General features: G+C 39.8%; 1 protein-coding gene across 2 annotated transcripts in view; it reads right to left on the reverse strand.

Annotated features, from left to right (window-relative positions):
* Positions 1–19908: 19908 nt before the first annotated feature.
* The window catches only part of RXRG (retinoid X receptor gamma), an 87030-nt gene continuing 80737 nt past the window's right edge, over positions 19909–26201 (reverse strand). For both annotated transcript variants that reach the window (XM_043964267.1, XM_043964266.1), the window contains one exon: positions 19909–20205. In XM_043964267.1, the coding sequence (XP_043820202.1) occupies positions 20058–20205 (148 nt within the window). In that variant the 3' untranslated portion in view covers positions 19909–20057. The remainder of the gene's footprint in view (positions 20206–26201) is intronic.

Consider the following 26201-nt stretch of genomic DNA (forward strand, 5'->3'; position numbering starts at 1 on the left):
GGGGTTCAGAATCCCCATCTGTTAAATGAGAGGGTTAAATTAAACAACCTGTAGAATCCCTTCCAATCCTACTATAATATTAAGTAGCAACTAAAATCAAATTTGCTACATAGGGATGATGACTAGACACATAATGTAGTCCATCTGCATTGATTAAATACTAATAAAGGAGAGAATCTTTGGGAAACATTTAAAAATGTCCATGCAAGGTAATAACTTTATAATTCAGCTGTGCTGAAGAGTGCTATTTTTCATAAATGAAGGTGATAAACAGCTGTATGATGATCTTGGCTAGTACCTAGAAAACCATTCAAATTTCATCTAGAAGATGCACTAAACAGATGATGATAAGTTCCCATATCTCCTTAGATACATTTATTGATAGATTGGTTAGTTACCTCCCTAAACCACGAGAAATAGGGCAACCAAACATAAAGTGAGCAGAAGAAATGCACTCATGGACACCCCTATTCCCACTCTCCATCTTAAAAAGCAACATAATCTAGTCCCAACTAACTGAGCTGTGACAGGAACAGAGCTACCACACAGTCTAGCCAGAGCCAGAAATGTGGTTTCTGGAAAGGAAACTTCATGTCATTGGTTGGTCCAGAATGCACAACCATAATCAGACACTGCCCAGCAAGATGTGGTCACAGTTGGTAATTGAAAGATAGGCCACAGCTGAAATCAATGAGGCAAGGCCATAAAATTGGGGAAAGGTGGTGATGAGGGAATATGGGTTTCTTCAATACTGTACAGATTCACAATAGAAGGGACAGCTTCAAGGATAAAAGGTGTGAAAATAATATATGACAGCTCTCTGGGGCAAGAAGAAAATAGATCTTTTTTGACATTATGCCTGTAATATACTTTTCAGGCATGACTGAAGTCTCCATCTAAGTAGTGTATTGTACAGAGATCAGTAGAATTGGAGGCATAGATGGTGAAGTCTTCCAGATGTTCCTATTCACAGATGACATTGAACTGATTTGAGGCCCCCAGGATACTATAGGGTTCCCTCAGTAAGATATATAGCTACTCAAAGGAGATCAACTTAGCAACCCACAAAGGAACAATCACAAGTATGAATAATGCCTACTGCAGAGATTGTGACATTTAGTTGGAAAGAGAAGATAGCCCAGAAGACAGAAGGCTAGACTTAGAATCAAGAGCACTGAGTTTGAATCACATCTCAAACACGAGCAATGTGATCAAGGAATGGCAAGTTACTTGCTGGAAGTGATCTACTAGCCTTCAGGTCATAATCCTTCCTTTTTAAGGAATCCAAAATCTGTCCCATATGCTTGTTCTGTACCCCCACCCTAGCCCTAACACTCCAGGATTTCCACATAGATGTGGGTGTCCCCTTGAACACCATGGTTATCTAATTCTTCAGCCTCCTGAACTCCCATGACTTTGGTTACCCATAGAAATAGTCAGATTTTAGCTTCCACCATCATATAGAACTGAAATCCATGATCTGGAACCCTGCAATTCTCTCTGATCATAACCTTCAATCCTTTTATTTCTCCCTCTGCCCCATTCATCCTAAACCTATTTGTCATCCTTCAGTTCCACATCTGCCTTCCTTCACTCTTGATTTTGTGACTGTCCAGTTCAACAATACTCTATCCACTCTTTTAGAATCTCTTCCTTCCCTCACACCTTGTCAAATACTAGTACTTCCTTCTTTACTGTTCCAAAGCAAGTATGTGTTGCACTTAATCTCATCTTGTTCTGACATCGATGCCAGTTCTTTACCACTGTTCTATGGTACCAACACCATAATTTCTGGCACCCAGATAGCTTTTTAAGGTTTGCAAAAGGAGGTGAATTATTTATCTTCTATTCCATACTGTCTCTTACCACCAACAGCACAATTGAGGGTATTTATGTGACTCTTTAAAGCCTGCAAAGTACCTTAAATATGTTATCTCATTTGATTTATATATGTTTTGATGGCCCATATTTATAAGATGCCCAACCACCTGAATATCGTAGTCTGGACAGTAGACATTTTTCATCCACTTGATATTTCTCACTTGGATAATATGGGGAGATGATAAATAATTATGGATCTCATTTAGGAGACTCCATAATGTTCCATGGTTGGGTGTTTCACTTTACCAAATTAAATGCTTTTCCACAATCAACAAACAATGAAGAAGGTGAAATCTCACATTTCCTATATGTTCAGACAGTAAAGATGTGGTCTGATATAGAATATCATTTGTGTGAGTTTTTGTATTCCCTTCAAAAGCATTAATCAGAGAAACATTCATTATAGATACCCTCAATTCATATGTAGATTATTCTCATTAAGATTCTCTTGACCTGAGAAAATGGGCATATAAACCCCAAAGATCAGAACCTCATTTGCAACAACTGTACTTGGTTCCTTTTCACTCAGACTCATAACAATAACAGGGAAGTGAAGCTACTTCGAGCAGTGAAGGCAAGGATTTAAAATGCATAGTGGGGGGGGGCGGCTAGGTGGCACAGTGGATAAAGCACAGGCCCTGGATTCAGGAGTACCTGAGTTCAAATTTGGCCTCAAACACTTGACACTTACTAGCTGTGTGACCCTGGGCAAGTCACTTAACCCCAATTGCCCCGCAAAAAACCAAAACAAAACAAAAAACCAAACAAACAAATAAAATGCATAGTGGAAGCCAAGACAGTCACATCTCTCAGGAGGCCACAGAATTTCAAGACCAAAAACCAATACAAGTCACTATGACAAGAGCAAGAAAAGACTGTTTTTGAGGTAAAACTGCATTTATCATCACTGTGACATAGATGCACATGTTCTATGTTCACTCAAGCATGGAATCTAGTATGAATTTGCCTGAAGCTGCAATCTACCAGACCACTATATGAATAGGAGCCATGGCTGCTATAACAGGTAAGTATTTCTAGAGTTCAATACAGTCTGACCACAGATGAAGGAGACATCTGGGGGAAGTGACCACATGGTAGACAGACTGAGGCATAAAGGAACAGATGTCAGTGAAGTGAGCCAGTCATGAAGTTGTGAAGATTGCTCTTGTAGACAAAACTTAGGTTTGGTATATATAGACCAAAGAAACAGTTCCTACACAAAGTCTGAGAAGACGATACTAGAAATGGTGATCCTCTGTGTCACTATCAGTTCTTTTTATCTTTTCCTTGTTTTGGTTGCAATGACTGATTTAAATAGCTTTAGTTCAATTCCATATCGTCCTTTCACTTTTGTTTTCTATTTTAATTTGGTATTTTTTATCTTTTCTCTAAGAAATCAATGTGGTTTTTCTGTATATTGACATCTGATTAGCAAATTATTTTCTCATCATGAACCAGCCATTTCTTCTCTATTAAAAATAATTTCAGATTTCATATTATTTAGTACTCATGATTTTCAGTACCTCATGACTCTCTTCTCAAAGAGAATATTATACACACATATTTATGTATACATTGTGTATAAGTATGCATATATGTATATATAATTTATGTATATTATATATGTGTCATATATAAGCATAAAGATTCCATGTAGTCTAGCTTCTGAGAGGAAAATATAGTGTATTATAAATTTCCTGTGCCCCCTTTTAGACCATGAGTCAGAAACTGTATCAGAATAGAAGGATGTCCAAACCATTATATTATGCTATACATACAAATATATTCCAGAACAGGGGACTAGTCCTATTCCACAGAGAACTTTTGAACCCATTTGGGAACTTCTTGGCTTGTCTCCATCTATCCTTACCCTTTACTGTAACCAGAAACAGTCCATAGTTTCTGGCTCACTGGGAGATTGGGAAAGAATCAGAGCAATTGGGTAGTTGTAAAAAGTAAGTTTGGAAAAATTCCTCAAGGAATTTTTTGAAAGTATACCAGGAGGGAAAGAAAATCTTGATAGATATTTTATGGTGAAAATCTACATAGTGGTCAGACCCAGGCAGAGCTGGACTACCCAAGAGACCCATGAGGTATATATTTAGAATTTATCTGGGTACCTTAGCCCTTCCAGGCAGAATACTATTTCTTTTATGTCTTGGAGGTCCCTAAGTCAGAAGCCTGGAAACTAAGGTAGCGAATCTTTTTTTTTTTTTGAGGCAATTGGGGTTAAGTGACTTGCCCAGGGTCACACAGCTAATAAGTGTCAAGTGTCTGAGGTTGGATTTGAACTCAGGTGCTCCTGACTCCAGGGCCGGTGCTCTATCCAAACTGCCCCTCCAAGGTAGCTAATCTTTGCTCCAGCATCAACTTCATCTATGTTGGGACCCTATTCAACTCATTAAAATCATTTATAAGCTGTGTGACACTAGGCAAGTCACTTATTCTTCCAGGGCATCAATTTTCCCATCTGTAAAATGAGGCAGATAGACCAGATGATCTCTCCCAACTCTAAGTCCTCTAATCATGTATCTATCCAAAATCCCCCAGACAAGAATTCTGAACATATATTTGAAGATAAAGTGATTTCTCTGGTGTTACTTGACTTTCTGCTAAAACACATGCACAACACAAAATGAGGAATTCTATCCCTAGTAGGAAACATGCTATACTTGGACTGAGAAAAACTGGCCATGAGTCCCAGCAGTAGCACTACTTAGTACTCATGTGCTCTTAGGCAAGGAACTTGATCTATTTGAGTCTGTTTACTCATCCATAAATCAGAAATAATACTACTTGTATTTCTTTTTTTTTTAAGGGCAATGGGGGTTAAGTGACTTGCCCAGGGTCACACAGCTAGTAAGGGTCAAGTGTCTGAGGCTGGATTTGAACTCAGGTCCTCCTGAATCCCGGGCCGGTGCTTTATCCACTGCGCCACCTAGCCGCCCCCACTACTTGCATTTCTGACTTCACAGCATTATTGTGAAGAACAAACAAGAGGAGATATGTGATGTTGTTGAGACTTTTCAGTCACATCCATACTCTTCATGAGGCCATTTGGGCTTTTCTTGGCAAAGCGGTTTGCCATTTCCTTCTCCAGCTCATTTTATAGATGAGGAAACTGAAGCAAACAGGGTTAAATGTCTTGCCCAGGGTCACACAGCTAGTAAGTGTCTGAGGCCAGATTTGAACTCAGGAAGATGAGTCTTCCTGATTCCAAGTCCAGTGCTCTATCCTCTGTAACACCTAGCTGCACAAGGTATATCATAGAAACTATTTTAAAGTAGTATAGTAACAAAGAAGGTAGCATGGTTCAGTAGGAAGAACACTGACTCTGAAGTCAAAGGACATGGGTTCAAATCTTCCCTATGACACTTACTACCTTGTGACCTGGGGCAAATCTCTTAATCTCCCTAGGTTTGTTTCATCATCTGTAAAATGAGGATCTTGGAATAAATGGCTCTAAGCTATGGAGTTCTAAAGCTATGATCCTGTGTCATTAATTCAGGGTGTCCCTCAAGTCTTTGTTCTAAGTTTAAAACTGGAAAAAATTACTTGGGAACAATGCTATTGTTGAGAAATCTGCAGTTTTTCCTCCTCATCATTGAGCAAGAACTTATTAATGTTAGATATTTGGCATTGCGATTTGAAAGGAAGAAACACAAGCTGGTGATTTCATTTATTTATTTATTTTATAGGCTTAAACTGTAAACTTGACGTCTATGTTGGGGTTTGCCCAGTTTTGACTTCAACACATCTGTTTCTAAACTTTCTTTTTTTTCTAAATGAAAGGAAGACTGGGCTGCACGCACCATGACTGTTGGACTTTTAAGGAGGATTCACTGTTTCTGATTATTGAACATCTAGAAGCAGGTCCAAGCAACTGTGTAATGTTACACATACACCACTAGAGACTGGATGACAGAATGAATTCTTGGTAACAAAATGCTGAGGTTAAAGTTGAAAGACAACTTCCATTATAACCTCCTGTTTTCACTCACTTATAATTGTCCAAAAATTGTCCTTTTGCTCCAAATCTTTCCATGCTCTGTTTCCACCCAGAGATGAAATTGGTTGGAAAGTCTGAACTACAGTGGTTTGGCCATTTTGGAGTCAGGCGATTAGGGGGAAGTGTAACTCCTCCAACTGAGAAACCAATAAGGTACATTTCTGGTTGAGTCCAAGTCAAAAACAGCTGTGTCTTGATAGCATCAACAACTACTTCACATGGGTGGTCAGTGTTCACCTGGGAGAGGAAATCTGTGGAAGAGTTGGGGGAGAGCAAATATCAGGAAAGGCATCAGAGGCAATTAAAATACAGGATTTGGGTTTCTAGTGTCATTTTTCTCTGTGTAGTAAGTTGTATTACCTACAGAAAGCATCGTGTGCCTCTCTCTGGCATTGGCAGCTTCTTCAGTCTATTAAATAGTGTGTTTGGAAAAAGTATGTAATGATCTGAGGAATACCTCCTTTTTCTGCATCTGTATCAGTTTCTTGAAATAGGGTAAGAAGAGACCTCCATTTCATGCAAAAACCTACAAACAAGAAGGTACAATGCCCAAGTCAGAATGAAAGCCAAGAAGGAGATATACAACCAGTCACATCTGACCTTGAACCTCACAGTTAGTCAACAAGAATGTATTAAATGTTTACAATGTGCCAACCACTGGGCCCAGTGGTACAAAGAAAGGCCAAAGACAATCCATTTCCCACAGGCAGAAAACTCATGGGATTGTAGAGAATGATGAGACTTTAAGGGACCTTAGAAATCAGGAAGTCTTACTTTGCAGATGAGATCTCTGGCGAGTCACTCAGATCCTTTTAATCTTGGTTCCTTAGCTGAAAAATGAAGAGATTTTAGGCAAACTAGGTTCAGGAAAGCCTGGCTGATCAGTCTGTCAACAAGCTTTATCAAAGCACTTAGTACCAGGCATTGTGTTGAGCAACAGAGATAACAAAAAAAGGCAAAAACCCAATCTCTGTTCTTAAGGATCTTACATTCTGAGAGAGATAGATATAAATAACTGGACATACATGACACAACATTAATAGAAGATAAAATTAATCAATAAACATTTATTTAGCACCTAATATGTGCTTAGTACTGGAGACACATGAGGTAAAAATAGAACTAGTCCTAAAGGGGCTTACATTTGAATGTGAAGAGCCATATTATAGCTGGCATCTATATGGGCAAAGTACTTTACATATGTTGACTCATTTGCTCTTCACAACAATCCTGTGAGGTATTCCTATTATTATCCCCACTTTACAGATAAGGAGACTGAGGCAGGGAAAGGTTAAGTTGATTGCTCAGTATGGCCAGTGAGTATTTGAGACAGGCTTTGAAGTTAGGTCCTTCCAACTTCAGATCCAGCAATCTTTCCATTGTAATACTTAGCAGTCTATAATAATAGCCAACATGTATAATAATAACTAACATGTATAATAGTTAACATGTATAACATGTTTAAGGTTTGAAAAGTACATCTCAACAAAAACACTTCATTTTATGCGCATGTAATAAACTGTGTATACATGTGTGCATGTATATATGTGTATATACTTATACATGCATATACATATATGTATGTGTATGTATATTGTGTGTATATATATATATATATATATATATATATATGAATGAGGCAATTTGAATCTCAAGGACTAAAATTCTACATGGAAATTCAGCCCGGGAAGGATGTAAAGCAACCTCTGCAAAATGAAATTCTGAAGATTCAAAGAGAAGTCTTTTCTATATAGAAAAAAGGGATGGTTGTCCACAGAGGCTGATGTGGATACACAGGGAACTCCTTGATCAACTTCAGCTCTAAAAAGACACAGAGAAGATGGGAACAAAAGGCAGATGATGAATAAAGGATACAAAACCATTACATCCAGAAGTAGGAAAAATGTCACAAGAGCAAAACTTCAGAATGAGCTGAGACTGGTAAGAAAAACTAAGGACAACATTTTAAAAGCTATATCAAGGAAAAAGAGGACAATCAAAGGGATAGGAGTAAAGCTCCTACTGGTTGAAATGATAACTGATGAGGGAAAAGACAGAGTTGCTCAACTCATTTTACTTTTTTTTCTCTTCCAACTAAAATAGCTTTTATACTAGAAGTAGAGGAAAAACAATGACTTAGATAAGTAAGGAGACAGTAAGAAAGTGCCTTCCTAACAACAAATCTCCTAAAAATGAGAGCTTTTCAAAATTGGAATGGGCTGCCTCAGAAGCTAGTGGTTTCTCCTTCACTGAAGATGTTCAAGCATATATTGAATGACTACCTGTGGGGCAGGTTGTAGAGAGAATTCTTAGTCAGGTGTGGTTTAGACTAGGTGGACTCCAGGGTCCCTTCAAACTTTGAGATTCTGTAAAACTGAGGTTGAGTGACCAGCCCAAGCTCTTTTAAATGGTTAGTTGAAAAACAGTGTACAGAATCCAAAGATCCTGGTCCCCTATCCACCGTTTTGTTTTGTTTTGTTTCTTGTTTTTTTCATTTTATCATCTCTTAATCCTGAAGAGGAACCAATAAAGGACTCCATTATTCACAAAATTATAGAATCATAACTTTCTTTATTTAAGTTTTTTTCCGAGTCAAAAGGTGTTAAGTGACTTGCCCAGGGCCACACAGTTAGTGTTTGAGGCCAGATTTGAACTCAGGTCCTCCTGATTCCACGGCCAGTACACCACCTAGCTGCCCCTAACACACACACACACACACACACACACACACACACACACACACACATGACTTTCTCTATATCCAAAATCTGAAACAATGACACATTTGAAAGAAGCTTCTCGTCCTTCTCTTACCTTACTTAGCTGTAAGACCTCAGGCAAATCACTTAATTTGTCTGATCCTCATCTTCTCATACACCAAATGAAGAGATTTTATTGGATGTTACTATACATACACACACATTTATACATATATAAATACATTATTATATATATTATACATATATAAATGTGTGTGTATATGTAGGTATGTATGTACCTTGTAGCTCCTGTGATTTTACTTGAAAGCACATTCCAATGTATATCTTGTGGTGAGTGAAAATTCTAGTTATCTGTTCATAGTCCATATGTAGGAATCTAATGATTTGTAAACAGTCATATCAGTGATGCCTGAGTTCTGATCAAATATCAGCACTGATTTGCTCTAACTTGAGGTTGGTGGAAACTAAACAAATCCCTTTCTAGTCAGCAATTTTCAAAACTTAGCTAGCTTTCAAAGCCATCAGAACAAGTATCTCAAAGCCTCATGTGTCCTATTTAGGAGGCTAGATACCATATTTAGGTCCCTTGGCCCTACTTCTGGCACTGAACAGAGGGATGGCAGTAGAGAAGTCAAAAGCAAACTCACTATAGTCTCACTTCCAACTTTATCATTCAATTGAAATAGTCCTCTTTAAAGTCACCAATCCTCTCTTCATTGAAGAATCTAATGTTCTTTTCTCAGTCCATGGTGCCTTGCACATACTACACCCTGAACAAATTCTTATTGGGTCATTGGATGGTAGATTTAGTAAAGTTCAGTGTTCAATGCTCTGTTCATTAATCCACAGACATTTCCTGCTGGGACAGGGACTCATTTGAGAGAGATGACCAGTGGATTGGGAATAGAGAGGCCAATACCCAGGTGTCTCTTTTGGCAAACAGCCACCATATCTTTCTATCCATATGCAAACCCAGCACCCCCTTTTCGCTATACTACTGCTTAATTCCTTGGTTCTGTCATCGGTGAGAAAACAAAACAAAACAAAAACAGTCAAATGTATCCTCACACTACACTTGCACTGACATAACACATTCAGCCACACTCAAAACCCAAGCAATGCCAGAGAAACAGAAGTCTGGACGTCATTGTTACCATGGGAACCCCGATTGTTGCCCAGAGTGATAGTGATAGATGGGTTCAAAGAGCCAGCCTTGTTATTGCCTTTTCCTTCAGCTTTGGTATATAATCCTATTAGTTTTATAGTTGTGGCTCTGGGAAGAACAGGAATATATTCGGCATCCTCTTAGAATGAGAGATGGGAGTCTGAGAGAGTGGGAGGGACAGGGAGTGATGGGTGGAGGCTCTTCCTTCACAACCTATGCCCAAGCTCAGAAGTGTGTTTTCATGCCTTCTCAATAAATCATCCCTCTGGAATCTTCTTACAGCTCAGTTTCCCAGATTCTGAAGCAAACACTTAAAATAAACCTCTTTGTTCCCTCCACCCCCACCTCTACCCCCTGTACCCTTTTAGCAAATACAAAGTCCGTGTTAATATACCAAGTTGGTTTCAATCTACAAAGAAATATCCACTTTATTAGGGATTCTCTATCACATTTTCCTGGGGAGGAACTTGATGCACCAAGCTAACAGCAGGTGGCATCAATGCCTAATAATTTCCTCTGCCCAGATTATCTGGGGGGCCTGTACTTTGCAGGCAATCACCAGCAGCGGCTTTGTGACCAGATGGTGCTTCTTTCCAAGGAAGTCTGGGTCTGAGCCAGTACTTTTGTGGTCAGGGATGGCTCAGGGCTCAGACAGTATCATGGGAAACATTTTCTGCAAAGAAAGGATTCAGGGGTCTGATACCCCCAATGGGGAAAGAGTTTAAAAGGAGGTCTGGGGAGCCTCCTCCCCACCATGCTTGCCAAAAGACCCATTTCCAAATCCTTCCCATGACCACCTGAGGAGGGAAAAAAGAACTAAGACTTTGTGATTTATTTTCATTCCTCTCCCCACTCAAGTACAGTCCCCCTAGGGTAGCCCTGCTCATGTCAGAGGTTCTCAACCTCTCCATGGGGATGGGCCTTTTAATATTGTCCTGAAGTCTTAAGATTGCCAAGAGACATTCTAGTCCTTTAATGGACCTGTGATCTCATTTAGCCATGGGTACTCCTTCCAATGACACAGATTGCAACCCATCTTCATCTTCTTATCCTCTGTGACTCTTGTCCTTGTGAATCCTCCATGGGGGATCCAGCCAGTGGGGCCCTTCTTCTAGGTCTCTTGGCATTGCATGGGTGCCAGTGCAACATGCAGGCTGCCATCTGTTATCACTACCTCTGATAAAGCCATAGGGCTGTCAAAATCAACTCCATCCCCCAAACAGCCTGAACATAACATACCAGTAAAAGCTACCCTGGCTCCTGTGTTCAAATATCAGGTTTTCTGGTCAAATACTAGCTATCTGAAGATCCTAACAGGCATAGTGCACCTTCGGGCCCATGACACAGCCTATTAAATACCTTGAAGGTGACAGATCTGTGGGTTGTGTTTTTTTAAATAATAATTTCCCTTATTTCTATTTATTTATCTATCCATTTATTCACATAGATGTATATGCATTTATTTAAAATAGCCAAAAGTCCTGCAGAGACTAGTCTGAGATGAATAGAATTTATTGATAATAATGATGTGACACAGAGAAGCAATATGGCCTAGTAACATAAAAACTGAGTTCTCAGAGTTAGAAAGACCTGGGTTCAAGACACATCCTGCCTGAGTGACTCTAGGCAAATCGCTTCCCCTCTTGGGTGACTCAGAAAACTGAAGAAATCATCCATCTGCTTTGAGGTCAGGATGATGCCAAATAACAGGTGTGGATAAAACATAAAGATGAGAATGGCAATTCATTTCCTCAGTGCTTTAAGGTTGACAAAGTGCTTCTCCAGAACCCTAGATCCAAAAAGTTACAAAATTGTGCAAATTATCCTTTGACGTAAATATCAGGGATTAAAAAAAAGGAGGGGTGGAAATGAGAAAGGACTCATGTAAAAAATTATAGCAGCTCTTTTGTAGTGGCCAAAACTGGAAACTAAAAGAATTCTTATTTACTGGGGAATGGGTACACAAATTTTGGTTATCTAAATGTGATGTAGAGGGAGTTCCAGGTCACATAAGCAATAAGACTACATACTAGACATTTTCTCGGATTCCTACGACCTCTCAGACCTCTCCAAAACAGAAATTATGTGCCAAAGATAAAGCAACTTAATCTATTTCCATGGTCCAAGACAACCAGAATCCAAAAGAAAGTTTAAAAAACTATTTCAGGAATTTATGCTCACTGAAACTGAGCTCACTCAGCATCCTTTCTCCTCCACTGCCAGTGAGGCTACATTAGCAGACCCCCGGACATGATGCAGGCTTACATAAAAACCCATTCCTACATGGCAGGTTATGTTCTCTGTTGCCAATGCCACGGAGATTTTGACTCCAGGCTGTGGATGTTTTCTTGGGCCTTAACCACCAGGTCAGCCATAACCCTTCAGAAGCAAAATCCTGCCAGGGATCATAACCTGGAAGCATCAGAGCTGCAAAGTTCTAACTTCTTGATGCCAGGAAAATGAGCTCTGAATTGCTGATGCTCAGGAAAGCAGACTCTCAACTGCTTGTGCCAGCTCATAGAACTGAGGAATAAAGAAAATGGGACAGGTTACCAGGATAGGACATCATGAATTTGAGGGGCAGTGCAGCCCTCCACCAAGCCTGTGGGAAAGAGTGCAGCATCCAGCTGGGGCCAGGTATGACTACTCAAAAGTCAGCTAGGGAAGAGACTTAGACTGGCAAACTATGAATTTTTCAGTGGGAGGAGAATGAGATACTTTGAGATACAGTCCCCAAGAAAACCACAATCAGGGGAGAGGGAGTCAGGAAGTGAGTGATATGAGATGATGAAATAAAGAAGGAGGGAAGACTGGAAAGACCAAAGATTTCAGGAAGAAGAAAACTCAAACACTTTGAACATACCCAGATAAATCAACATGAAAAAAAGGAACAGCAGAATACTCTTATGGTATAAGGACAAAACGTACCATTTCAGAGAAAGCTGGGGAGATAATCTATGAACTGATACAAAGTGAAGTGAGTAGAACTAGGAGAACAATTTATGCAATGATGACATAATAGAGAAAAAACAACTTTGAAAGACTTTAGAACTCTGATCAATGAGATGGGAAACCATGAATCCAGAGGACCAATGATGAAAAGTGCTCACCTCTTGCCAGAGAAGTAATAAACTAAAAATACAGAATGAGACACACATTTCTTTGACATGGCAAATCTAGGAATTTGTTTTGTTATACTGTGCATGTTTGTTTAGGGTTTTCTTTTTTGATTTTATTGTTCATTTGAGGGGGTGAATGGCAGTGATAGTGGGAAGGAGAGAAAAAAGTGCTTGCAAAAATAAGTATTTTAAATGTAGCTAATACCTCTCTGAAGAAAAGAAATCTCTACATTGATACAAAAAGAAAAACAACTTTCTTTTCCCAGAGATGTTGATTAGTTGATTCAATTTAACACATATTTATTTAGTGCCTATACTGTGCCAGGCATTATGCTAGGCTCTGGGGATATTTGCAAACAAAAATAAAACTAAAAAGAGAATATACAAAGATTAATAAACATAAGGATAGAAGAAACAGTCATGTTTAGGTAATAACATAGTAGATGGGGAGATACTAATGATTAGAAAGATAAATAAATGGATAATAGAGAGAGATAGATGTGAGAATAGATTGTGTGAGAGAGATAGGTAGGTAGATAATTGAGATGGAGGGATGGATGGATGGAGGAAGAGGAGAGAAACAGACAGACAGAGACAGAGAGAACTTATTATGTGCCAGGGTCCTCAAGATACAAATAAAGGAAACAAATCAGTCCCTATTCTCAAGTAGCTTACATAATAACAAGAGAAGACAAAACATAAAAGAAAGCTAGAAAGTAGGTAAGATAGAAGAGAGAAGAGGGCACTCTCTTGTAGGAAAGGCAACTGGTAAGTAGGTAGAGCTGTCTAAAAAGTACATTGAGCTAGAAGTAAAGTGAAAGAAAGTAGATGAAGTAGATGATTCAGGAGACAATCTGCTAGAGAAGACCAAAGAGAATGGGATCAAAGACACGTGTAGAGGAGTTGACTTTGGCCAGGAAAAGGACTAACTCATTTTCAGAGACTGGAACCAAGGAGAGCACACTGGATAATATCAAGAGGATTTGAAATTGATAGAAGAGAGAGCTCACCACAAACAGACTAAATTGTCCCCATTAAGTAAGGAGCATCTATCTTCCCCTGAGGGAATGGGGGAAGGAGAATTTACGGAAGACTTGAGAAGAGAAAAGACTTGGAGTAACTTCTGTGGGGAATGAAATGGGAAACCAAATGAAGAAGAATTAAAGAACAGTTTTGCCGAAGTCAGTTGGTTAATAAACATTTATTCTTAAGCATCTACCAAGTGGCAGGCACCACATTAAATGCTAAGTCAAGACCTGGTTTGGGTTAGAGAACATGCATTTGTATTTTACCCACTCAGCATAGTTGAATGACTTTTCCAGCAGCCAGGGAGTAAAAGTGGAAGCCAATGGTCAGAATAATCCAGCACTGGGGTTTAGCAACAGATGAATAGTGATAGGAGAAGGGGAAAGGGATTTGAGAGTAAGGGACAGTGTGGAATTGAATCCAAGACTTTATGGTTCTTTTTCAATTCAATAAACATTCATAAAGTGCATCCTATGTGCTAGGCACTATGATGAGGTCTGGATTTTTCTGTAGGATCCAAGGTTGTCTCTACAGAATTGGAGTTAGCAGTCCTTTCTCCCAGTCTGAATCAGAATGTAGGAGAATAGGGTGTGAATGTAGGGGAATAGGGTGCTAAAGTACGAACAAGAGCCACCTCTTACACAACATCTGGCTTTATTCTCCCAGTTGTTGACACTAGACCCCAACTACTGAAATGACTTTATAGATTTTGTATTTACTTATTTCTGTGCATGATATTTCTCTCCAGTAGAATGCAAGCTTCTTAGAGGCAGGAGCTATTTTCTTTTTTCTTTCTTCCTTCCTTCCTTCCTTCCTTCCTTCCTTCCTTCCTTCCTTCCTTCCTTCCTTCCTTCCTTCCTTCCTTCCTTCCTTCCTTCCTTCCTTCCTTCCTTCCTTTCTTTCTTCCTTTCTTTCTTCCTTTCTTTCTTCCTTTCTTTCTTTCTTTCTTTCTTTCTTTCTTTCTTTCTTTCTTTCTTTCTTTCTTTCTTTCTTTCTTTCTTCCTTTCTTTCTTCCTTTCTTTCTTTCTTTCTTATTTTGGCTTTGTTTCCCCAACTCAGGGTCTGGCAGAAAGTAATCACTTAATAATTGCTTATTGAATTGACTTGAATTGAGTCGATCCTACAACCTGAGGTATGGTATTGCCACTAAATGCTGGACTCAGAATTAGAAAGATCTGACTTCAAATTCTGACTTGGATACTTTCTTGATGTTTGACCCTGGGCAGATCACTCAACCTCTCTGAAGCTCATTTTCTTCACCTATTAAAAAGGAATAACAATAGGATCTGCCTCACAGGGTTGTTGTGAGGATCAAATAAGATTTTACATACATATATACACACATATATGTCTTGTGTATAGATGTGTCTATACACATGTGTGGAAGTATATACATGTATTTCTACATATACATGTATGTGTAATGGTTATGTGTATGTATATACATGCATATGTATGTCATGTTTTGCATACTTTAAAGCATTCCATAATTAGTCTGGAGAGTTGGAGTGGGGAAAAACACTGATAGCTACTTGGAGTACACTTTTTGTCCTCCATAAGGCTGATGAAACTTGCTTACTGGGCTTCTATAATAACTAAATATCTTGTTCTCGAGGTATGTTTGCCCTTAATACTTGTTAATGACTAATGTGGAGATGAGCCTTAAGGAAGATTGAACATTTCTCCATTTGGGGCAGAATAGCTGATCAGTTGCCAAGCCAGGGGAGTAAATAGTAATAGGTAACAATGGAGGTGGCCTGTGGAGTCACAGAATGAGGGTAGTGTTACTCAGACATGAATAGAGGCCAGTCTGGCTCCTGCTGAGCTTCTGTCTAGCATTCATTGAGGTTCTATAACTGCAATTACGGGAAACACCATGCCTGATAGATGTGATGTGATAAGGGGTACTCATTGATCAGCCTCGGATTTTGCTCCAGGCTAGAACTAGAGCCGGGTTAGGAAGGGATCAAAGATTGGAATGGGACATGGGGTTACAATCCATGGTGGGGAGAGAAATTATTTACTCCAGGAGTCCTAAGTGTGTCACCAATAAGTCATCTGTATGCTGACCAGTGATTTATGCCTGAGGAGGGAGAGGAGCCCTACAACCAAATTCTTGGTCCATTTCCACCACCACAGGTCATGGGAAATGCACATATCCTAAGAAAAGTATGTGAGAAGCATGCAGAAAAGAAATTCAGAAATTAGATCAGTTTTAGCGCTTCATTCCCTAGTCTAGGAAAGGCCAAACTTCTCTCCATGAGGTCAGAATAATTTTCCCAAAGTCTCAGAGGATAGATAGATAGATAGATAGATAGATAGATAGATAGATAGATAGATAGATGGATAGATAGAGAGATGATAGATACATACATGCATAAACACACACATACATACATAAATACATAGATACACAGATAGATACATAGATATGCAGATAGATAAGATAGGTTAATTTTCCCAAAGTCCTGGAGGATAGATAGGTAGATAACTCAATAGGTCAATAGGTCGATAGATAAGTGTATAGATAGATAGAGAGAAAAAAGAATATATACATATATATACACACACACACACACACACACACACACACACACACACACACACATATATATATATATATATATATATATATATAAACACACACACATGTGTTTGTCTACAAATCTGGCCTCAGACACTAGCTGTGTGACTCTGGACAAGTCACTTAACCACATTTGCCTCGGTTTATTCATCTATAAAATGAACTGGAGAAGGAAACAGCAAATGCTTTAGTATTTTTGCCAAGAAAACCCCAAAGGAGATCAAGAAGAGTAGGACACTACTGAAACAACTGAACATGCACAAAAGAGTGTATATATATGTATATATATATGTACATGCATATAAAAAAATGATTGATTCTTCTATCTCTAGGACCAAATATAAAATCCTCTATTTTATCCTTAAAGCTCCTCAGAGCCTGACCCCTTCCTTCTTTCTCAGTCTTACACCTTACTCTCTCCTCTGTACTCTTGATCAACACTTGCCTCTTTGCTGTTCCTTATACCCACATTCCATCTCCCAACTGATCATTTTCCCTGGCTGTCCTTCATGCCTGGAATGTTCTCTTTCCTGCCTCCCAGCTTCCATAGTGCCCTTCAGGACTCAGATAAAGTCCCCTCTTCTGTAGGAAGGTTTCCCCAGTCCTCAATCTCAGTGTCTTCCCTAGGAGCGCCCCCCCCATCAATTTATGCTATATAGACTTTATTTGTATGTAGTTGATTGCATGTTATCTCCCTCAAAGAGACCCTGAGCTCCTTGAGAGGAGGCACAGATCCTGGGCAAGTCACTTAACCCTCATTGCCCTGAAAAAAAAAAAAAGAAAAGAAAGAAAAAAAATTAGGGGCAGCTAGGTGGCGCAGTGGATAAAGCACCAGCCCTGGATTCAGGAGGACCTGAGTTCAAATCCGGCCTCAGACACTTGAAACTTACTAGCTGTGTGACCCTGGGCAAGTCACTTAATCCTCATTGCACTGAAAAAATAAATAAATAAAAAGAAAGAGAGGAGGCACAGGGTTTTTGCCTTTGTTCGTATCCCCTGAGTTTAGCCTGGCCCATAGTAGACTGTGCTAGTTGACTGACTAACTTTTATGCATGTTATGAGGAAACAAAGCTACCACCAGCCATTTTTCTTTGTCCTTGGGGAAGAAAGCCCTGTGAGCTGAGGATAGGAGAATAGGAGTTCTCCGGCTGGTGGCTGTGGCTTACAGACTGTTGAGGTAAGACTCTGACATCTGTTGAGAGAACATGACCCAGCTCAGTGATAGACCTGGAGTCAGAAAAATCTGAGTTCACATTTCACTGCAGATACTTACTAGTTGTGTGACCCAAATGTCACTTTTAACTTCTCTCACTCTCAGTTTCTTTATAAAATGGGAGGGGAATAAGAATTTATATAGCACCTATATTGTGCCAAGCACTGTGCTAGGTGTTTTTTGTTCATAAACATTTCATTTGATTCTTATAACACCCTGGCTAGGTAGGAGTTATTGCTACACCTAATCTACAATTGAGAAAACTGAGGCAAGCAGAGTTAAGTGATTTGCCTAGGGTCACACAGTCAATAAGTGTCTGCAGCTAGATTTTAATGTAGGTCTTCTTGAATTCAGGTCCAGTGCTCTAACCACCTCACCACCTAGATGCCGAATAATACCTACGTTCTAGGAATTTTGTGAGAAGAAAATGAAATAATATTTGTGATGAACTTGGCAAACCTTAAAGAGTTGTATAAATGCTAGTGATGATAATGGTGGTGGTGGTACTGGTGATGAATTGTTTGATGCGACTGGCCACTCTTGATCTAATAAAGGAGGGAAAATGTTTTAGTCTTTTCTGTTATTTTTCAGTGATGGTAAATGATAAGAGATTGATTTTCCCTAAGGAATAAGGTTGTTTTTCTTACTGACTCAGGATACTCATGTGCTTTGCTTTGAATAAACTGAAATTTGTGAAAGTCTTTAATTATACATATCACATGCTCATCAACCTAGAGCGGGAAGGGACCTCAGTGGTCATGTGCTTCAATCCCATCATTTAGAGATGAGGAAACTGAGTTCCAGAAAAGATAAAGGACTTAACCAAGCTCACATGGCCAATGGATCATAGAATCATAGACCCAGACTCGGAAGGGACTTTAGGAGCCATTGAGTGTAGCCCCATCTTATTTAATAGATGAGAAAATTGAGGTACAAGGAGAGGAAGTTATTTATCCCCGGTCAGGTAGTAAGTAAGTAGCAGATAGGATTCGAATCTGGGTTTTATGACTCCAAGTTCATCACGCTTCCCATCATTCTCTGCTGCTTCCCCATCACTATTAGGCTCACTTAAGAATCACAAGATTATTCTCTCAAATAAGGATCTCTATTAGGGAATTTATTTATTTATTTATTTATTTATTTATTTATTTTGCAGGGCAATGGGGGTTAAGTGACTTGCCCAGGGTCACACAGCTAGTAAGTGTCAAGTGTCTGAAGCCGGATTTGAACTCAGGTCCTCCTGAATCCAGGGCTGGTGCCTTATCCACTGCACCACCTAGCTGCCCCCTTCTATGAGGGAATTTTAAATATGACTCAATGTCCAAACACAATCCCATTTACACATTGTATTCCTGGAACACACCCATGATATGTGTCTCCTACTCCCTACAGAGGAAAGGTGGATTTCTTCACTTGTTCATGATGTATCTTCTTGGTCCATCTCTCCAGAAATGAAGCCAGTGATTAAATACCTTCTGCCCATCTGTAAACGTTTTGGCCCACACAGAACTTTCTCATCATCCCAACCCTCTCCTGAATACCTAGAAGCAAGTTATCTTAAATTATTTAGGGCTAAAGTCAAATAAGCCATGGCTTGTGTCTATCTAGGAGGCTGAGAAAACTCCTCTAATTTCGATAATTTTGGAGAGCTCACTGCCTTTCCTCCACCATCTTGCCTCCGCCCAATCAACCTAAAACTCCTCTAATTTCAAGCCACTAAATACATTTGTGGAGATCCCACCAAGATGTCTACATTCCCAAGGATTAAGCATCAAGGGTTCATCATGTGACTGATGGTGGAAGCCAGGGGTATGACAGTGATGGAGAGCTTGAGGACTCTCTCAATGCCTTCTGGAGTAACCAGTTCAAACCTGATCAGACTTACAGATCTAGAGGTAAAAGATATACCCTACCCAGTCCCTGCCAGGGGACTCCTTCCTTAGTATGATGGAGAGCTATTCGATGCAATAACGCACCCTATACGACAGCGAGTGCCAATGTCATATATTATTTTATTATTTGTATTTCTTTTTTTTTCTATGGCAAGTGAAAAAATAATTTAAACCAATTATATGTACAGAGTGTTTGGTTAATGACCCAAGAACCAACAGAAAGGTCAGAACCCCTAAACCCCTTTCCAGCAAGGAACAGTTAAGTTTTTCATCTATGCAAAACTCCATCTAAAAGGGTCTTGTGTAAAAAGGCTTTCTTTATTAGAAGCTGTCACATTATGGGGACAGGAAGAGAGTCAAAGCTGGGAGGAGAGTGTGCAGAAGAGGGGGATCACAGGATCCTGGGCCCTGACGAGTCCCCAGGTAGGATGGGCCAGGACTGATGGATTCAGGTAATCTGGAGCGGGGTTTCCAGCATCTCCATGAGAAAAGTATCAATGGGTGTGTCTCCAATGAGCTTGAAGAAGAAGAGGTGCTCAAGACATTTCAGGCCAATGGACCGAAGGGCTGGGAGTCGAAGTAGGAGTTTGGCGAATCTGGAAAAGGATATCAAAACATGGGTAACAGGGAAGCTGGTGAGACAGATTTGAGTTCAATACAAGGAAGTACTGTTGGGCAAAAGAAAGTCCTACTTGCCTCTGAATTTCCTAGTCCTCTTTTTTTTTGTGAGGCAATTGGGGTTAAGTGACTTGCCCGGGGTCACACAGCTAGTAAGTGTCAAGTGTCTGAGGCCGGATTTGAACTCAGGTCCTCCTGAATCCAAGGCTGGTGCTTTATCCATTGTGCCACCCAGCTCCCCTCCTAGTCCTCTTAATCAACCAGAACTTATTGTGCACCACCTACAGCTAGGTGGTGCAGTGGAGAGAGCTCCAGGCCTAGAGTCAAGAAGATCTGAGTTCAAGTCCAGTCTCAGATACTTACTAGCTGTGTGACCCTGGGCAAGACACCTGACCTCTCTTTGCCTGTTTTCTAGTGTATAATTGGGGATAATAATAGCACCTACCTCCCAGAGTTGTTATGAGGATCAAATGAGATAATATTTTTAGCACCTAACATAATGCTTGGCAAATATGAAGCAATATGCAAATTTTTTGTATTATTGCTAAGTACCCAGCAATGCTCTAAGCCTAGTTGGGGTGGGGAGAGAAAAAAGAAATCTTAACAATAGCTGGCACTTATATAGGATTTTAAGGTTCACAAAGCACTCTATGTATGATATCTCATCTGATCTCCTAATGACTCTGTGAGGTAGGTGCTTTTATTATCCTGATTTTACAGATGAGGAAACTGAGGCAGAGAGAAGTTTAATGACTTGCTTAGGGTACTACAGCTACTAAATATCTGAGACTAAATTTGAATTGAGGTCTTCTGGACTCCAAGCACAGTAACCTACCATCTATTTGCCTGAAGAAAGAAAACACTGCTCCTATTCACTAAGAAGTTATATTATAGTTTAGTTGAGAAACAAGACATACATAGGTATGTTTACCCACTCATACACATATGTATATGTACATGCATATGCAATAATGCCAGAAACTTCTCGGCCATTTTCCAATTTTTTTTGGGAGGGTGAAGCAATTGGGGTTAAGTGACTTGCCCAGGGTCACACAGCTAGTAAATGTTAAGTGTCTGAGGCCAGATTTGAACTCAGGTCCTCCTGACTCCAGGGCTGGTGTTCTATCCACAGCGCCACCTAGCTGCCCCAGCCATTTTCAACCATGTCACCTGAATGCTGGTCATCCTCTTCATCAGCCTTACCACCAGAACTCAGACTCTGCTCTGGAACCCTGAGATATGGTATGTAACCTTTAGCCTTATCCCACTCTGAACCAGGCCATCACTTTCCTTCCCAGCTATTTCCAAACTATGCCATCCCACCTATCCCAAGACCAACCCTCTTAACTCCCCTTTTATGTGTCCTTCCTCATTAAAACTAGAATGCGAGCTCTTTGGAAGAAAATCCTTGCTTGTTGGTATTTGTACCCTCGATACTCAGCAAAGTGCCTGACACCTGGTAAGCACTTAATGAAAAATTTAATTTAAAAATAGCCCATGACATCACAAACTACTTCTCCACCTCAGTCCCAGAGTCCTCCTTGCCCTCGCACTCTCTACCTTTATGCCTTCCTCCTCCAACTGATGAGTTTCTACCTAGAAACTCCATTAGAGAAAGTGTCCATGCCAGCCATACTCACTTCCAATCTGGCTCAGCTCCACCATGCCCATAGGCAGATACCTTCTCCTCCGCCCACTTTTTTCAGTTTCCTTTTATGGGTTGTCTTCCTTCATTAGAATGTAAGCTACTTGAGGGAAGAGACTGTCTTTCTTTTTGCTTATATTTGTATTCATATTCCCAGTATCTGGTGCTCAATAAATGCTTCATCTGTCCATATCTCTTTTTGTCTACCTAGCTCTTTAATCCCTTCATTCACTCATTCAGAAAAAAATACTGTGGCAGCTAGGTGGTGCAGTAGATAGAGCACCAGCCCTAGACTTAGGAGGACCTGACTTCAAATTTGGCCTCAGACCCTTGACACTCACTAGCTGTGTGACCCTGGGCAAGACACTTAACCCTAATTGCCTCACCAAAAAGAAAGAAAGAAAGAAAGAAAGAAAGAAAGAAAGAAAGAAAGAAAGAAAGAAAGAAAGAAAGAAAGAAAGAAAGAAAGAAGGAAGGAAGGAAGGAAGGAAGGAAGGAAGGAAGGAAGGAAGGAAGGAAGGAAGGAAGGAAGGAAGGAAGGAAGGAAGGAAGGAAGGAAGGAAGAAGTGCTATATTATAGGGTGCACACTGTAAGCAATATCAAAAGTTTTCAGAAGGAAGGGATCCAGGCAGCCTGGGGTTAATCTGGACCCATTTTGGCCTCTTTCTTTTCCTGCTCTAGCCCTGCAATTATCCCAAGTATTCACCTCTCTTTCCAAAACCCTGAGTTCTTTTCTTTAAAAAAGTGTTGATGGTTGTATGGTTCCATTTTTCTTCACATGATATACTTTCAGAATTTGAAAATATTATTTTAGAAATGGGATCGCTGCAGTCATCACTTTATAAGAGCAAGCTCAAGGTATCATAGAGGAGCTGTTTGTTCATCTGGAGGAGCAATTCTCAACTTTGGTTGCAGATGAGCATGAGTGTGACAATATTATTTCAGAGGGTGGGTATGGAAAACTTCTTAAAATATAATTTTTACAGGAATGAATGATAGGACTGCTACTCCAAACAGGTTTGGAAGTCCTCCTCTATTAACATGGACAATTTAAAGTTCTATGCTATCACGTCACTTTAGAGCTGTCTTCCAAATACTGTTGTTCATCCTTTGTTTTTGGAGAGGACCAATGGCATCACAGGGTGATATCTTGACTTGTGTGGATTGATTTAAGTAAGACAGTTATCAGCCTTTCTCTTTCTTCCTGAGTCATCTAAGTCCAATGGCAAAACAAAAGTTAAAATGACTGGTAATGGTCTGGAATGCAGTTGATGACCCTAGGGTCTTCAATGTCTGACCATGTTATAACTATTCCAGAACACCTGCTTCAGCCACCTTTGTGGCCATTGGAACAAATTATTCTCAGCTGCCTATTCTGCCAAGAAAACTCATAACTTTAGGCATGATAATATATGTTGAAGTGCAGGGGTGGGGGGAAAGCCATATCACTGAAAGTAAGGAAATCTAGCTATCTTTGCCACTTACTGGTTGAGTGACTGGATAAGTCATATCACCTCTCTAAATCACAACTTTTTAATCTATAAAACAAATAGGTTTGAACCAGATGATTTCTAAGTTCCCTACAAAATCTGATATGCTATGATTTGACAAAATATTAAGATCCATGCCTCTACTTTTCTAGAACTTTTTATAATAATTATTATTATAATTATAACTACATCTAACATTTCTGTAGCACTTTCATGCTTATAAAGCTCCTTACATGTATCATCTCATTTGATCATCACAACAACCCCCATTCTACAGATTAAGAAATTGAAATTGAAAAAAGTTAAAAGACTTGCCCATGCTCAAATAACTAGTAAGTATCTAAGGCAGAATTTGAACTCAGGTCTTCCTAGTTCTAAGTCCTGATCTACTATGCTGCAAAGTTGCCAGAATATAAATAAAGTACCTTTAAAGGCTAATGAAGTTCTTGGAGACTATCAGGTAACTCAGTAACTCACTTCCTGAGAGGCATTGAATTCTATCATGTATTAAGTCCTGAGTATTGCTTCCTCTTCTCACCTTACCAACAGGCTCCATATTGGGGGGAAAACCAATAGTCCAGCCTATAGAAATAGCCTTCTCACACAATTCAGCAGCTATATCATTCCAATTAGGTGGGATTTTTTTGCTTGAATGATCTCTGTGATTGGGAAATTCAGAAAATGGTTGAGTACAACTGAGGTGTATGCATAGATTAAGTCCCACCTTTGTGAGTGACCAAAGCTTTCAGACCTACTGCATTTCCTCTCTAGCAAGGATTCTTAACCTGGGGACCGTGAACATGTTTTTTAGAAATATTTTGATTACTATTTCAACACAATTGGTTTTCTATTCAATGCCATTTTATTCACTGAAAACCCTTATTCTAAGAAAGGTTCCCTAGACTACACCAAGGTAGTCCAAGGCACAACAAAGTTGAAGACACCCCTCCCTGTCACACAGTTCAGCAGGGACATAGGCATGGGCAGCCCTCGCTCTTGTAGGTCATTAAGACAATGACTTTGGTGGACAATCAATGTGCGCAACCATTAAGAGAGTTCTCAACCCTTAGTTTAGGAAGTTGAGTTTGTGTCAGTGAAAGAAAAAACATATTCCCCAGGGCTCTTCAATTCTGGGATCTGCGGGCAACAGGGAGGAAGGGCAGGTTCTCATTCTAAGCTGTTTAGTGTACTACTGAACCACTAGAGGGAAGCACACTCCCATTGAAGAGATGCCTCTGCTTCTGCTTTTTCCTGCTGCCAATCTACTCATAAAGAACACCTGTACACAGGTATACCCTCTGCCCAGAGGTGTAAATGATAGGAAGGAAATCCCCTCAACCAACTCAACTAGACCCAGCCCAACACTATCTCACACACACACACACCATGTCAGAGAGACTGCCTTTTGTCCAAATTTCCTTGGATGGGTCTGCACTGGTTGCCTCTAATCCTAGATTCAACTCATGAAACCAGTCAATGGGGGCCACATATTTTAGGGGAACTGGCAAGGAGCATCACATATTTTAGTTACCCATTCAGGACCCTGTGACTATTGCTTCTTTGCATATAACATAGTTCAGGACCATGTACTTTCTGGGTGCTTGCTAAGTATTAACTGAAGATGGAGATGTAAGTAACACAAAAGGGATTAGACCTGGTGGATGAATAGTCACAAAGGAGTGTTAATGGGACATGAAGTGAATACTAAAGTCTGTGTGGGTACTTCCTCAGCCAGTTCTGCCAAGTACCATTCCAAAGGTTCTGTGCGTGTGTATGCATGTGTGCATGTTTGTGTGTGTGTGTGTGTGTGTGTGTGTGTGTTTGGTTGGGGGATCAGGGACCAGAGAGACAAACAGAAAGATACAGAGGGTCACAGAGACCAATGAAGGCAGAGAAAGAGACTGAGATATAGATGTAACTTGGACTTAGAGTCAAGAAGAAATGGGTTCAAATATTGCCTCTGGCTGTGTGACTCTGGACAGATCATTTCAAGTCTAAGTACCTCTCAGAAGTTAAATTGAAGAGCAAGTGTTGATATCAATTGGTAGAGAAAATTTACTACACCAGTGAAATCACAGGTACAAACCAAAAAGAAATTTCATTTGCTTAGGAGTTTATTTAATCTAGTTGGAAACAAGCAAGCTGGGAAACTATTATTTAGAACTTCAGAAAACTATCTCTGTAATTCCATCAGTAATGAGAGCTCCAGTGAGAAGGTCCCTCTGTCAATGCTGATTTCTACCTATTCTGGCAACATATAGTCTTATTTAGTTGCTTGGGGCACTGAAAGGTCAAGTGATCTGCCCAGGTTTGCCCAGGCAGTATGTGGCAAAGGAATGTATTATTTTAAATCAATTGAGCAGTTACGGATTCAAACATAACTCTAGAACTATAGCCTATATCTGAGAATTAGAAGGAAACATTTCTGTCCTATACAAGAAAACACTTCTTCAGTATTAACACTGTCCAAAAATGGAATAGGAACTCTCAAGGAGATAGTGAGTTCCCCATTACTAAAGGTACACAAAGCAAAGACTGAATGAGAGCCTATCAGGATATAGTAAAAGGTATTCATACATGGGGCAGGGGAAAGGAGGTATACTAGATCAGTGGCTTCAAACTTAATTAGAAAAAGGGGCCAGTAAATAATCCATAAGGATCACTGTGGGTTGATATGAACTTAAACAACCACATATGAATATTAACTATTTATTGTATATTTATTTATTTTGTTCAATATTTCACAATTAAATTTTAATCTGATTCAGGCTGCATTCCGGGAATGTTGTGAGAAATATGCTTGCTACCTCCAGACTAGATGACCTCTCAGGCCCTTTC

Source organism: Dromiciops gliroides, chromosome 4 (genome assembly GCF_019393635.1).
Source record: "Dromiciops gliroides isolate mDroGli1 chromosome 4, mDroGli1.pri, whole genome shotgun sequence".
NCBI classification, from domain to species: domain Eukaryota; kingdom Metazoa; phylum Chordata; class Mammalia; order Microbiotheria; family Microbiotheriidae; genus Dromiciops; species Dromiciops gliroides.